This window comes from Brachyistius frenatus, unplaced genomic scaffold (assembly GCF_029030835.1).
Source record: "Brachyistius frenatus isolate BFR_SWC_R1_liver_20210118 unplaced genomic scaffold, ASM2903083v1 Contig_3, whole genome shotgun sequence".
NCBI lineage: Eukaryota > Metazoa > Chordata > Actinopteri > Embiotocidae > Brachyistius > Brachyistius frenatus.
In genome coordinates this window covers 3,818,975-3,834,938 of record NW_027210602.1, presented here as the reverse complement: position 1 = coordinate 3,834,938, position 15,964 = coordinate 3,818,975, and the positions used below count along the sequence as shown (strand labels likewise).

Sequence of the window (15,964 nt, the reverse complement as noted above, 5' to 3'; positions counted from 1 at the left end):
TCACATGTGTAAAAAGTCATATGATCACGTGACCACATGCACATGTGATTTTGCACATGTGGTTTTAGAACATTCTCATGGTATAATGTGTGAAGCCCATGTACATTCCCATGTGAAAACTTTTCCACATATTTCTCCATGTTATGTGGAATGTTGCAACATGTGGTAAACATGTGTCATACATGTGATCACGTGTCAGTCCCATTTTTTTCTGTAAGAGTTCATTTGCACTGAATTCATTCATTTGAGTAACCGTTTATTTTCACTGTGAGTAATGAAAGAGTGTGTAATTATATATTCATTAAGCACAAGTTATCTACAGAAATGTGTGAATGGATTTAGTGTTTCCATTTCCATCAGACCTTGCTGCTTTCTGCTGCCACCCTCTGCGCTGCTTCCCGAGCGATGGCTTTGGCCACGGTGTCCGGGATCAGCGTGCCTCGGGGCTGAGGAAGAATCCTCTGAGGGGACGGGGAACGTGGATTGGGAGGGGGAGGGGCCTCCAAGGTGTGGCCTTGCATGGGCACAGGAGGCTGGGAAGAGGGAGAGCGTGTGGGGTCCCAGCCAGGCTGGCCAGGTGGAATAGCTCCCCCGTGGTGGGCCGCGTGCTCTTTGGCATCCAGGTCTCTGGCACTTACTGGTCTCTGAGGTATAGGATGAGGTTGGGGGTGGGGAAGCAGAGGCAGTTGGTGCCGGGGCCTGGGACCCTGGTGGGGTGGGCGGGGCTGAAGATGTAGGGGCTGGGCCTGGGGATGAGGGGCTCGAAGCTGGGGTTGCAGGGGTCCACCTGGATGGGGAAGTCTGGGATGGGTTTGAGGGTGTGGAGCATGGGGTGGGAGCAGTTGTCCATGGGGTGGGAGCGGTTGTCCATGGGGTGGGAGCAGTTGTCCATGGGGGGGAGCAGGAAGTTGGGGTGCGCCATGAGGAGGGTGAGGGGATTGGAGGTGGGGTTGAGCGTGGGGTTGAGCGTGGGGGTGCGGAGGGGGGCCTACGTGAGGGTGCATTGGCGGCGGCAGGGCAAGCGGAGGTAGAGGCACGAGCAGGTTGTTTGGAATGACGGCGACTTGGGAGTCCTGGGATTCTCCCTGTACTGACAGCGTCCTGACGATGACCTCTCTGGCCTCCAGGCATTGAATCCTTGTCAGCTCAACAGCAACGTAGTCTGCCATCGGGAATAGCACCTCTGCTATCTGGATTTAAAAAAAGAACACCAACAGAGGCTGCATTATCATTTTAACCAGGGTTCAAATTACACAGAAGCTGTTTTCCCTGAGAAAAACATTCTCCTCTCTCTCTCTCTCTCGCTCTCTTGTTTGCTGTCTCTTCACTTTCCCTTTTGTAACGTCTTCCCCCAATGGGGGGGATATAATTAAGGCCGGAGTTCTATTTACAACTACTAAACGCAAGACAGCAACAGAACTTAGGGACATCTGTCTGTCTGTCTTTGTGATAAGAAGTTCAAGTGGCAACTTAAACTTGGTGATTTGAGTGAACAAATGGCCACTGCAGGAACAGACAGAGGAAACCGGTATATGATGAGCAATTTCACACACAACAACAACAACACATTTGTTTTTACTGTTTTAATTTATTTATGGAACCTTACTGTTCAGAAAATCTAAATCTACAACCTGTGACTATAAAATTGTACAATGTTTTTGAGCTCCCCCTAAATGTCTCAAAGTAGGCTTGAAGGCATTTTAAAACAACAGCTGAAACAACAGTGTCATAATCAATACATCAGAAGTAAAACAAAATTTTTTTTTAAAAAAATGGATGAATTCAGCTTTATTTGAAATTTTAATGACCCGATGCTCTTTCCTGTTGTATAGTACCAGCATCAGGACAATGTTTTATTATAATACTTCAAGACAAATACAGGAAAATGATTTGTATCCTCATGCATACACTTCCATGTATGTGAGGCTGTACTGCTCTGCGTAGATTGAAACCTTGAAACATGTTGCAATTTTAGGTCACACTGCAACCAATGATTTCAGTGCACATGTTTTCTAAACAACTATGATGTCACTCTTTACAGCTGGGAAAGATGCTCCTTAGTTACAACCAACAGAGAGCAGCTCAGAAGCAGGTTTCTACCCAGTAAGGTTCAGTGTTGATTTACCCTTTAAGATACAGTTTGTTGGTTTACTTTAGCAGTCACTAGAGGGAGTGAAAGACCTTTACAAGTAATTTTCAGGTCCCAGACTGAGAGTCTTGCACTGAACATTGATCACAAGCAGGTGGCACTGCTGTGTGCACTGAGGGCACTGATGACATAATGCCACACTCAGAGACAGAGGCTATTCCCATCTGTGATGTATGTTCTCGTGTTTCAACTGGATTAAACATGATTAAACAATTCATACAGTGTTTAATATACTGTATCAGAGAACATGTTAGACCTTTGAAATATGGATCCAGTATAAACTGGTCCCGCTTCACTGAGCATGATGTCTTTAAACCAATATGAGTATCTCACCTGTACTCACCACACCTTCTTTTAACTATAGTGAGGATACAGTCAGTAACAGTAAGACGTGCCGACTCACCCTTTGTCCTTTAGTGCAGACTGCGTAGCCAATGACATTTGCCCCATTAGACGTGCCTGTGGGAGAGAGGATGGGGGGCTTCCAGTGAACCTGCAGGACTCCTGGAGCCTGCCCACAGAGCACCTGCACATCCAGGGGAGGCAGCGGAGGGCCTGGGAGGTTAGAGAACAGGTGTAAGGGGACATTTTCTTTTTTTATAATTGACTGTTTTCATTATGAGCATAAATGTGAAAGCATTCATCAAATGCACAAATGGATACACACAAGACCATGCACAGAAATGCCCAGATCAACAAACAAAAAAAGAGGGAGTGAGGTTTATAGTTTGTCTTGCATATCTAAATTTATGAAATAATTACATAACACCATATTTATACTCTGTAGCGATACACAGCTCATGCAGATACTTGATCGTGTGACATTGCTGGTGGGGGACATCCATAATACATTGTGGTGTAATTTAAGCATATGATAAGTTATTATGGCACAACACTAACATTCCCTAGATACTCCATTATAAATATTTTAAGTCTGTATTCGTATGGTCGAGTACTTTATCATAACCTCACACTACTTCTTATGAGAAGTAAAAACATTAAACAACAATAAAACAATGTGGGCTCTGAGGTCACTTAAGAGAAACACTGTTGTCTCTGCATGCAGGACACAATCCAGAGAGACTAACTACAACTCATTCTTTGTCCTCCACTCTCCTGGATCACTGGATAAAACATGCACAACTGCATTCGAGCAGAAGCAAATGCACACTGATACAAAATGGTAATTTCAGTGAGCAGTGGAGGAGCACTGCTTTATATAGAACTGGTTATTCCAGGCTAGGCTATAGGCTAAAGAAATGACTCATCAGAGTAATAACTGATCATATCTTGTGATGCTTGGCTCTTCTCTAATTAGTGATGTGCTCTGTGCAGCAAACTTGGACAAAATTGCACATGAATTTGGTTTCAAACATCAAACTTGAAACAAATTTGAAAGGACACATGAATGGCATTGTTTGGTGAAAAACAGTGTTTCAATCTCAGAACCATATCAAAATGCCATCTTGCCCACATGCCTTAACTTACTGCCCATACTGAACAACATGTATTAATCATTCTCAGTTTCATGACTACAATTCTCTTACAAACGTATCATAGCACTAATGTCATCTCTGCCCATTGGCTTTCAATAGAAAAAGATAATTTAGTGCTAATACATATGGGAAACCCAGCCCAGTACTGGTGTTTCATTCTGACCTGTTCTGCAAAAGGGTGTTGGACCTAGACAAGATACAATACACAACAATGGTATGGTAAGGAAATGTGGTACTGTACTCTTCTACAGCACAGTACAATAAACCACATGATGTTACATATTACAGAAGACAGTACAATGAATATATTGACATAAACAGCAGTCTGTAAAGACCATCTGTCTGACAGACGAACTACAAGTTTCTTTAAAACATGTAAAAGCAATCGCCAGCTGAAGAACTGTGCATATATTATTAACACTGTATTTTTATGTATAGAAATGAGGCTTTCTGACCTGCTGCCTGAGTGCAGAACTCCACTCCAGCTTCTTTCCTCTCTCTCTGCTCCAGAGGCAGTTGCCATGGCACCTGGTGTGGCTTTGCCACCACCGTCACTTTGTACACTGTCAAGGGCTTCAGGTTGAGGAAGCGTAATCTATACCTTCCTGCCTTTACCACTGTGTGCTCTACCCCGTCTAAGAACACAGTGTGACCATAGTTACTGTTGCTGGGCAACCAAGCGAGCTCGGCAGTGTCACGCTGGATGTCATCCACCCGCAGACCGCATGGCGCCACCACCACGTTGGCTCCCACCAGCAAGGTGCAGCGCAGCTCGTCTGACAGGCCGCGGTCGGTGACGCTCTGCACCGACACGCGGTGAACGCAGCCGTCCAGGTCGAGCTTCTCCAGCAAACACTTGGTCCGGCCACTGTATGGCATGCTGGCACGAAGCTCCCCATCTACTAACACGTTGTAGCCAGAGATGTTCCCCCAGCCCAAAGGCACTAGTGGAGGCTCCCAGGCCACGATGACACTCCGTGCCAGCTGCTTGATCAAGGTGATCTTTCGGGGGTAAGGCACAACGTCTTCAGCTAGGTCCTCCGGATCCAAGGGCCCCCCTGTCCCATTGCTACAGGGAACCAAGGCGTTAGCTGAGCCCAAGAGGCCATCCTGGGAGGCACCTCCATCCACTGCCATCAAGGCCAGGGGTGTGTGGTCCAGGGGGCCCAGGTCTTCCCCTCCTTCCCCAGCCTGGATGGCTGGTTTTTCCTTGTCCTGGACAAACTCCACGAAGTTGGAAGGAACTAGTCCTCTTTGGCCATCCAGCAACTCCCCTGTGATGCAGAGAAGGAGATGCAGATAAATAACTTGACTTTGTGCCTTATTTTACATGTTTATATTGATGAACAAAAAACCTACCTGAAAATACTACCCTTAAACAAATGTCTCTTTCAGAAAGTACAACATCTCTCTGTGAAGCCTCCTGCAAATGTTAATATTAGACTTCCCTAATGGCTCCTTACAAGGCAAAGACGAAAGCAAAGCAATAACTTGAACACACAAAACCAGCAGTGAGATCTTTTTTTCTTTGTAGGGTGGGAATGAGTCACTGAGAGAGAGGTGGGAGATATGTTAACATACAGTATGTACTATTCCTTAAGATGTAAGATTTACCATGGCTTCTCTGATGCTATCTTTCGTACTCCCCCCAGTAAACACACAACTGTGTAAACACTGTTTTTCAACATTTCGAAGAACATTAACTTTAGTTTGCTTTTGAACATTTCCAGGAACACCCTGGAGAATGTAGATGCTGCGGTCAATGCAGGAAAAAAAAAAAACAGCTTAGATTTGCAGTGTAGTTTTTTCCCAAAGGCAAGAAGTTTGTGTTCAACAAAGCTCCCTATCATCTTGTCCTTCAATCCCTTTTTCCACAGAGGCCTGGGAGACCTTAAGACCATCTGTGTGTGTCTGTGCATGTGCATGCAAGTGAGTGTGTGTGTTGTTTGTGTGTGCTGATGATTAAGCTGAGCCCTGCTGGATTAGTCATCAAACTAAAAGGGACCAAGGTCCCATCTTGACAACAGCTTGGTCTGAGGCCCGTCTCTCCCTCCCATGTGGTAAATACAAGGCTCCTCCACAGTGCCATGCAATCTGACCGCCCACAGCTAATGAATCACTACAGCTGAGTACTACTGTGTCTATGACAGGCTGTGCTGGCTGCAGGATTGCTAGCCGGGGGGATTAGGATTGCCTCTGATGGAGAAGCCTTCATAATTCTAGAGAGATTAGATGGAGAATCACTCCAATCACTAGTTATGACAAAGTATACAGAAACTTTTCTTGGTGACACCCTGCACTGACAAAGAGGAGGTCACAAGATGAAAACAGCCAGCAGCCATATGATGGACATATTGAGTATAGGACTGATAAGTGACGCAGACTGTCATGCAGAGAGTCATCTTTGCATCCGTGTTATAGTTCTTTTACATTAAGCTTTGACCGTGTTGTATCGTCACATCTTGTACTTATAGTACAAGGTTAACAAGATATAATGTAAAGTATGATGGAACGGCACAAAATCATTTCCAGAGACCTTGTAATACATATCACTGTAAACATACAAAACTATAAAATATATAAACAATATAATACAATGTACAGTATGTATGCCACAGAAGTCAACCATTTTTTTTTCTCTCAGCGAGGACATACAATGCTCTCACTACTGTTGATCAAGTTGAAATTCATTCAAATTTTTTAAGTGCCAGAAGATTCAGTCATCTGTAAAGTGTATCTCATGCAGTAGAGTAAAGAAAAAATTGAATGGTCAAAGTTGTCACACTGACATTTCAACTGACTGATTTATCACATTAACTCGAAGCCTCATTTTAATCCGCTCCCGTTTGCCCTGTTAAAGTTACTGCATTACGTGTTCATTGAAAACTCAACACTTCATGTGTCCATTTCAAATTAAAAGCTCTCCAGCGTTTCAGCCAGAAACCCTTCATTTCTTAACAAGACTTGTATTGTGAAACATTTGCAGGAACGTGTTGTGGCTGAAATCGGACAATAGCACCTCCAATCGGTACTCCAGAACAACCGTTGAAAAAAGCGTAATTATATAGTTGACTTGGTTAAACTGACGATATACATTACTGATGTATGAAAACTTGTCTCCACAGTGTTTACACAACCTTAGGAACAAGCCACAACTTAACAACAATTGCAATGAAGGATAAATGTGAGCTGACACGCGCTTCTTGGCATTTTTGAGTCATTTTGAGACAACATATGACGATGCACATTCTTGTATTGACTGTCAAGCGACAACAAACAAAGGATTCAGGCAAAGTCACAAACTTAAGAAAATGACCTCCCTCCTTTATAGAAATGGTGAATTTTATTCTACAATATTCTTTAGACATTTGTCATTTAACCCTCCCGTTGTCCTTGGGTCAAAATGACCCACAGCTGTGTTCAACCAAGTTTATTTTCATATTTTTTGGGATCATTGGTGACAAGGAGGCTGTGAGGGTTTCTTTAAAGAATGATCACCAATGATCCCAAAAAATATAGAAATATAGAAATATAGAAAAATATAGAAATAAAATAGAACTTGGTTGAACACAGCATTTTGACCCGAGGAAAACAGGAGGGTTAAATACCTGCCTGAGCTTGATTTTCCACTTAATGCTGATATTATTTTACACCACAAGGACAACTTCAAATACTGCAACTGTGTCGTCTCATTTTCTTCTCACCTTCAAAGAAGCCATCATCATCCATGTTTCCATACACGTACAGATACTTTCCAGCCACAAGGGGCAGCTCTGCTTCAGGATGCTCATTTGGTCCATCGTAAGGGTTATAACTTAAGGAAGAAAAGCTAACAGTTACCATTACAATGTCTTTTTTTCACAATAAAATCAACATGATTAAAATCAATTCCTGCAGCTCGTCTCATTCACCTGTAGCGGGCAGTGCAAAGGCGGACCTGGCCAGTGTAGCGAGGTTTGGACCTTGGTGATGGGCTGGCCTCATCCTCCATCTGTACATTAATGAGAGGATTAAAGGTAAATTTGAAAATAAGACTATATAAATATATTTAACCAGAATAATGTGCACATAAATAAATGGACATGTTAAGTGCAACATGCATGAATCATGAATGTGATGATGTTTACTGACGTGGCGTCAATCTGTCTCACCTCTGGTGGGGTAAGCTGTCGAGGGCTGCTGGGGCGGCCCGTTGTCACGGTGCTGGATTTGACAGACAGGGGTTCTGGTCCAGTCTGCGATGTGCAGGGCAAGAACTGGGAGATCAGTAGCGGCGTGTGTGCCGCGCTTTCATCACCTGGGAGACATTGATTTCCATAGCAAATAAAGAGCAACTGTCATTCCTTCTGCAACCATTTGCTGCTCATTGCACAGCTATTGATCTCCTGTTGAAGCGAGGGTACGGCTAGCACCCTGCATGGCAAAGGCTGTTCCAAACCCCATCAGCTTTTTCCATTTGCAATACATATGTCCTTAAATACCAGTCATCGGGAAGGGGGGGAGGGGAGACACTGGGAAAATGCAGCAGATGTAAAGTAGAAAACTGCAGTCTAAGAGCGCAAACAGCTGAATTCCTTGAGGAAATTAAAAGAAGTCAACAGCATGGATCCACTGCGTCGCTCTTCTCGTGGATTGGGAGTAATATTATGCATTAGCACAAAAGCATCAGTGAGTTCTGTTTCAAGTGAAGAGAAAGATAAAACAGGATTTCCAGCACTTCAAAGACCTTCGCTCTGTGCCAGACTGTATAAATCTACATCCCTGATACGGCTGTATCTGCTGGCTCTGCAGGTTGCTCTTTGTGTCGTTAGAATACTAATGTGTTAAATCACATTCATGTCATACATCGGGCCTGTGATCAATTAGGGCAGATATTGATCATGAATAAGCACTATCGCTGTTAATGGTGTCCACCTCTGGTCAGCAACGAGCTGATCCGGCTGTTACGTGAACTGTCTGGGGATCAGATCACTCTGACTCTCATTTCACCTGATCAGGAGCCTTTTGATCACGTGATTTAGTCTAAGCTTTCATCAGGGGCGTTTTGAGTGTATATATTTTTTCAGAATGGGTAGTAAACTATTTATCCCAAATAATCAATACAACCAACAATTGTAAAAAATATGAAGGAATTCTGATACTCATAATACATTACAAGAAATGTGAAAATTAAAATAAGCACTCATATTGTTAAAAATATTGTCAAAACCTGTTTCACCTTTGGCTGTGAGGTGAGACTGCTGACCCACCTATCTCTGGCTGGTCTTCAAATCCAACAATGACTTGTGGAAGTTTCTTCTCTGGTGAGAATGAGCTGTGAGATGCGGCGGTGGGATTAATTTGAAGGATATCCACAGGCTGCGACTGTAAACGGAAATTCAGCAGCTCTTTGGACAGCTGGTGGAAGTGTTCACTGTGCGACCTGCATTTCTGCTCCAGGTCATGAACCTTGACCTTTGACAGATAACGGAAGAGAGAGCAGAAAGCGGTGGTAATGACTGAGAGGAAGGCAATGAGGAAAAAAGAAAGCCCGCGAGGGTAAAGAGAGAAAATTCATCACATGTATTAGTATAGATATGGGCCCTCTAAAGAATAGCTGTTTGATCTATTACTGCTGATCGAACACAGGCCTAATTAGAAAAGGATCCCTAAAGAGCCATTTCTGAGCATTAGCAGTGTGTTATATTGAAACCTCTAACACTCTCATCAAAGCATGTGGAAGAGCAGAGACATCTGCTGATACATAACACTGCTATATTCTGATAACAAAGCCTGAGCACTGCAAGGAGTTAAGCCATCATATCATACACATCACATCAGAAGGAGTCAAGGAAGTTGTAACAGGTGGAGAGTGAAAATCTCATTCTGTGTTCATATGGATTCCCATTTTGCATAAATACAGACTAAAGGCTTCGAGAGCTCTGGTGATTGTCTGGAAAATTCACAGGGGAATAGAAGGGAGGTGAGAATAATCAGGGAGGAAAATAAATACCTGAAACATTCTGTCCTTATTGTCCTGTTCAGACAAGAAGGGGGAATCAGAAAAAAAATAAAGGAAAAGGAACAATTAAAAGAACAAAATATGAATGCATGCAAAGGAGGGAACAAGCAATGGAAAATAATGATGTATAAATCAGCAGAGATGAATATACAAAGGTTTTGTCAAATGTTTGTCAAACTGAAAAGGCAAACACAGCATAACTGAGGATGGACATCATGTAGTTTTGTCTGCCTGCAGAAATGTGTGTTTGCCGTAGAGAAACATGCCTGTGAAAGAGACTGTTTAACTCCTTGACAGCAGAGTTTTACATTTCTCTGACCAAACTGTTTGCCTGAGCCAAACTCAGGCTGCTTGCTCAGTGAAATCGCATTAACATGCCTCAGATGGATAATAACCTGACCCCACTTGAACCACACTCAAAGGAGTTTACAACCTATTGTCATGACAAAAGGATTTAAGGGTAAAATGAGAAAACAATTTGGAGTAGATGAGCCACTGACAAGCATCTTAAAGACTGTGATGAAACACAGCAGGTCGGCAATTTGATCACAAGGAAAAGGTCAGGCGGGGTGCTGCGTTAAGGGGGCGTGTGAGTCCGCAACTAGAAAATACACAGAAAAGTTTGGAGTCATGTTTCACACGACAACAGCACAGAAAACCTACAGGGGGAGAAAGGAGGAGGTAGAAGTCCAAACAGAAAGGCTGAGCTATAAGTAAGTTTGAATTCTCTGATGTATGAGTCACAAGCTGGTGTGGAGTATTGAAAAACCTACACAATATTACAGCATTTGCTCACAAGTATTTCTGGGCAGGAAAAGGATAGTCCTCTCTCTGTATGTGGAGTTCAAATTTCAAGCCATAATTTATGCCACATCGCCTGTTTTATTGCACGAGGCATCGGTCAACACCCTGATGATGTTAATATACGGGTGACATATTCAGTTTCTTACAAGACTTTATGAAAAGAAGGGCCAGAACCACAACATGATGAGTGAATCTTCAGTTTGCATCTGACTTTGATCCTTACGGGTGTACACATTCAGATTAAACTTGGTTGGCCTCATATAGCTCAACATTAAAGCCCCTAAACACTGTTTGTCCACCCACGCAGCTCTTTTCACTTATTTCGTCTGATTAGACCTCATCTCAAGGCTGCGTGGGCCTGTGCATACGCTGCTTTTCTGACATCTCTTTCAATATCTTGTAACTTTTATTGTACCAGTTAGGGCAGGGCTCTTCACACTTTATCATTCTTAGTGGTAAATGCCATTTACTAAGTAATTCCCAGCATAGCTTTATCAAATTTCAGCCTCCGCAGAGGTGCAATCAGTTGTGATTATTAAAAACTGTGTGTGTGTGTGTGTGTGTGTGTGTGTGTGTGTGTGTGTGTGTGTGTGTGTGTGTGTGTGTGTGTGTGTGTGTGTGTGTGTGTGTGTGTGTGTGTGTGTGTGTGTGTGTGTGTGTGTGTGCAGGGTGCAGTTTGACTTCTAAATGTATTTGACTGATAAATATTGTTTTAGCCCGGTTACTACTTGGTTTCAGGGATGACAGTGTTGGTCAGTGCACTGTTTTGGCCCGATCTAAAATATCTCAACTATGGAATAGATTTGCTAAAAAAAATGTTGACAACATTTGCGATCCCCAGAGGATGAAGCCAACTGACTTTGGTGATCCCCTAAATATTCTCTGCCTCCATCAGTCGGCAAATGTTTTAATTTGTGCAATACTTTGGTCCAAATATCTTCAAGACCTCAGTAGACTACTGTTAAATGCTAATTAGCATATGTTAGCATGCTTAACTACGACCCCAGTAAACATTACACCTGCTCAACATAAGCATGTTAGCACTGTCACTGTGAGATGTGAGCATGCTACTGTTTGCATTTAGCTCAAAGCGCTGTTTGCCTCGGTACAGCTTCACAGAGTCAGTAGCAGGAATCGTGTCTACGCTGACTCGATATTTTTCCACATAGGAATATTAAAAGTACGCTTCTTCTGGAGTGCATTGTCGCTGGCTCATCTGTGCTTCTTTGTGAACTTCCCTCCAAGAAAAACTGACCTCATACGACATGAACAATGCTGAGGATGTTTATTGTAATTCATCTGCTTAAAACTGATTTAAAAAAAAAAAAAAAAAAATGATATTTCAGAAAAGTATCACTGAGGTAAAGCTGCATACGTATCTGTGTTGTTGTTGTTGTTGTTTTTTTACTGTACCTCTAACAGGTGTACTGCGTCCTCATGCTCTTGGTCAATTTGAACCCAAGCCTGCAGAGAACACACAGAAACACACAGTGACAGCTGACACTGTGATCACAGTCCATGAGGTAGAATAGACAGCGAACAGCTGACACACTGTCAACGCAATACCCTGGCAGAGGCTCACTGGTTCATCACAGCACTGATACTTGAAGAGATGCCTACTCCTGATGGCACAGCTCCGATAAAGAGCGACTGATTTATTTTGGGGTATGTTCGTGTCCAATTAATGGCTGCTACAGGAAGTAACAACACAGTCTTCGACATTTAAAAAAAAAAAAAAAACCTTTGTGTGATTGTACAAGTCACGTAGGCTCTGTTTGGACCATTTTAATCTTTTAGACTGTTAATGAGACTCTTTTGAACAAAACATCAGTGTGAAGACAAACCTCACAGATTTACGGGAAGGGAGTCAGTATTCATCTGTTTTTTGACAATATCAAAGCCTAAGTACATTATTTTCGTTTAGTTATCAATCACTCGAGTAGGATAATTTTACATGGGCTTTTTGGAAAATAATAAACACTGCAACATGACAAAGATATAGCAAATGATGAAGCTAATAATAAATGTTGGCTTAAAAATATATCAGTGCAGATAATCAAGGGGATTGAGTCTATGTAAGACAAGATGCAGTGAAAAATGCTTAATTTTACATATACAACTGTTAAATTGAGTCACAAATATGATTAAACCTTTGAACCGACTCAGTGGTATTAAAAAGTGCTTGTAATTTAAATCCATGTATCCCCTGGTGATATTTGAAGGGTTAAGAACACATGGTGTATATCCCAGTCTTAAAATGTACCAGAAAGAATACAACAACTAGGGAAAAAAAGTCATGTCTGCACACTGAAAGATGTTCACGAGGTGTATAAATTTATCAACAACAAGAAAGGCAACATTTTTAGCAGAGAGCTCTTCATCGTACGATCAAAGGCGCCGGAGCTGAATCTGCATTTCTAATAAAATCTGCTGATATTTGGATAGGTGTCTGAGGTCTTTATCATTTCTGATACAGTAGCAGTAATTCTGTAACAGTGATTCAGCATAAAACTGGCTACTGACACATCAATAACTGAACCAGGAGCTTTGGCATGAAGTAAAAAATCAATGAGCAAGGAGGGATATGTCAAAGGTATATTAAAAAAAGAAGCTTTTAATGACAGACTTCTATTTTTTTTTTGTTTACATACGATCATACCTTTTGCAGTTGATTGATCTCCTTCTGCTTGGTGTGAAGGGCCACCAAGGCGTGCTCATGCTCTGTCTGCAACTGCTGCTTCAGCTCTACAGACTCATGCATATGCTAGGAAGAAACAAAGACAGGAGGGGAGGGATGAAGGATGTTATTTAGAGAGGATTTTTGACAGCATCCTAACCACACACTTTCTGTACTGATTATGACAGATAGAGAGGCAACCTGTGGCCTGGAGGTTGAGAAAAGCTGGTCCTGGATTGGATCAGCCATTGATCAGTGTCTGTGGTGACTGCCTGTGATTGGTTGTTATATAATGAGGGTTCATGTTAAAGGTAGGACTGAGGTTAGGGATAAGGTTAGAAAAAAGTTGAGTGACAGTGAAACAACCAACCACAGTACTGTAGAGTTACAATGTGCGTATTTATGGCAGATCCAATCTAGCACCAACTATGGAAAAGCAGACTTTGGGCCAAAGGGTTGCCAGTTTAATTCCCTGGAAGTACAGGGGGAAAATGTGAGTTCTTCCAACAGTTTAAGTAACCTTGAGCAAGGCATTTAACCCCCAATTGCTCCCCATGCAGCTGCAGCTGCCCACTGCTCCAGGTGTGTGTGCTCACACACATGGGTCAAATTCCTGTGTATGTAGCATACGTGAAATAAATAACAAGGATTCTTCCTCTTCTTGAGAGCCTAAACATCTATCTGAATTCTGCTGTTCTTACTTATGGCACTGAAAAGGTGGGTAGATCCTGCACGGGGCTGGCGACCACTCTGGCAAGAGCCTTTGAGGAAACTGAGCCCAGTTGCTGATTGACATTGTTAGTGGAAAATATTTTTTGAAATATTGAAATAAGCCATAGCTTGTTTGCAGCAGCTTCAGGATAATAAATCCCACAAATTTAAGCAAAGCACCAACTAAGCCTCCCAGATTAAACCAAGCAATTAAATTGAAAGGCTGCCAAGAGTTAGATGAGAATATTGATACCAATCACATGTCTGTACACAATGCTCCATCAAGCAGCCACTTTAGCTTAAAGACCAGAAGGAGGGGAAAAGACATGGCCTTCTTCCGTCCAACACTTTCTATATGCAATTTCACTGAAGAGGTACAGTAAGTAAATGAGGAGTGTTGGCTTTTTGTAATATGATATGTAATGTATATCTATCTATCACACCCAACTTTCTCCATACTCCGAACTGACTCTGACAAAGCTGCCACACATAGTCACCGACGCTGATCCCAAATCTACCCTCTGCCAAATTAGCCGAGTCATGACTATACAGTATCTGTCCACGAAGTCACGACCAGCTGCCACATCTTGCAGAAACAGAGTTAAGGCCATAAGAGGTTTCTGAGAATTTTAAGAAGAAAAGACAGCTTTGAAGCTCTAGTATTCATATTTTGTTTCCTCTGTGTCCTCTCTGCCTTGAAAAAAAAAAGAAAAGCTTCTTTACCTCCTGGAGTGGCTTTGAGGTGTCCTGAGCAGGCACCCACTGCTTTGCATAATCAGGGAGAAGCTCTAAACTGCAGAGGACTGGGGTGGCTGAGATGCTGTCAATGGAGCTTTAGGGAAAAACTACTTTTTTAACCCTTGCAAATTTAGACGGGACTCGATGGTCACACCTACAATGTCAACACCCTGCGATGTCATGTTAAAATATAAACAGACCTGAGAAGTTTGATTTAATTTGCTTCGTTTACTGATTTCAGTTTCCAAGAACCATCCTCACACAAGCTTTCTGCTCCAACCACCGGACCACTGCCAACCTTTCTTTTCATAGAAGCTTCAGTGCAAAAAGAGGTGCAACATCAAAAGGTGAAAGGGAACTACTTTGGTGGCAACACATTGTTACGTATACTTCTGCGCAAAACTGTGGATTTGAGGTCTGAAACTTGGACTCGACACCGCTCAGACTTAAGTTGGAAAAGAAAGTCCTTGAGACTTGATTGGGATTGACTTCTTTGAGATGTGACTCCATAAAGACTTTATCAGACTTAAGATGAAAAGCACACAACATCTGACACCTAAACAAATGCAACTCAATTGTATTGTACTTATGACATCCTGTCAAAGGATTGAGACTTCTTGACCTACTACTCGCTTTGAGAAGTTTGAGACTTCACGTAGAGTTGCCAGGGTCTTCCAAAACAATGTGACTTGGAGCAAGTGGCACAAGCCAAATGAAGGAGGAACATCCTGGAGGACAATATAACTCGTATCTGCGGGGAGTAGGACTGGTTGATGCCAGACTTGGAAAACCTGGAACTGTTCATAAACGAGAATGATCCCAGCGATGTACGACAGATGAATTTGTAGCGTTGATCAACATTGCCCTGCTGGAGATTGTTTGACCTCCCTAAAATCAACTGGAAGATAGATTGAGCCCGGTTGAGTGGTTGGCTCTCTATTTACAGTGAGCAACAGCAGTACCCACCGCACAAAGCAATCAAAGACCTGTGCACAATTCTGTACAATATGTATCTGCCTCTGTTGAAATATCTCAATGCATTAACGCTAGGTAATTAACATGTTAAATCTTGCTTGTTTAAAAGAGAATCAAAGTAGAAAAATAATCATGTTTATAGTAGACAGTAAATGTCTATTGTTACTGCAGATAAACAGTCACCCATTGGTTTGTGAACTGCCGTTATGAAGCCTTGAGTTCGGATTTTGGCCGTTGCCATCTTGCTATTGTGGAGCCAGAAGTGACCCTATTTGGATGACCTGGGGAGGAGCTAGCGGTGGATCTGACTCGATCTGATTGGAAACCTGAGGACACTACACCCCTCCTACTTTTAGAAAAAACTTGATTGCACCACAGGCCTGTCAATCAAACAAACACACAAAATATTAATG

General features: G+C 42.5%; 1 protein-coding gene across 8 annotated transcripts in view; it reads right to left on the bottom strand.

The window, feature by feature from the left end:
• rimbp2a (RIMS binding protein 2a) overlaps positions 1-15,964 on the bottom strand; it is a 66,030-nt gene that overhangs the window by 11,865 nt on the left and 38,201 nt on the right. For 6 of the 8 annotated variants that reach the window (XM_069703860.1, XM_069703799.1, XM_069703843.1 and 3 more), the window contains 10 exons: positions 13,110-13,214; positions 11,864-11,914; positions 8,895-9,099; positions 7,797-7,942; positions 7,557-7,636; positions 7,350-7,459; positions 4,101-4,919; positions 3,809-3,832; positions 2,553-2,704; positions 363-1,190 (listed from right to left, as the gene is read on the bottom strand). In XM_069703860.1, the coding sequence (XP_069559961.1) occupies positions 363-1,190; positions 2,553-2,704; positions 3,809-3,832; positions 4,101-4,919; positions 7,350-7,459; positions 7,557-7,636; positions 7,797-7,942; positions 8,895-9,099; positions 11,864-11,914; positions 13,110-13,214 (2,520 nt within the window). The remainder of the gene's footprint in view (positions 1-362; positions 1,191-2,552; positions 2,705-3,808; positions 3,833-4,100; positions 4,920-7,349; positions 7,460-7,556; positions 7,637-7,796; positions 7,943-8,894; positions 9,100-11,863; positions 11,915-13,109; positions 13,215-15,964) is intronic. The other 2 variants (XM_069703826.1, XM_069703816.1) reach the window with 2 other exon arrangements.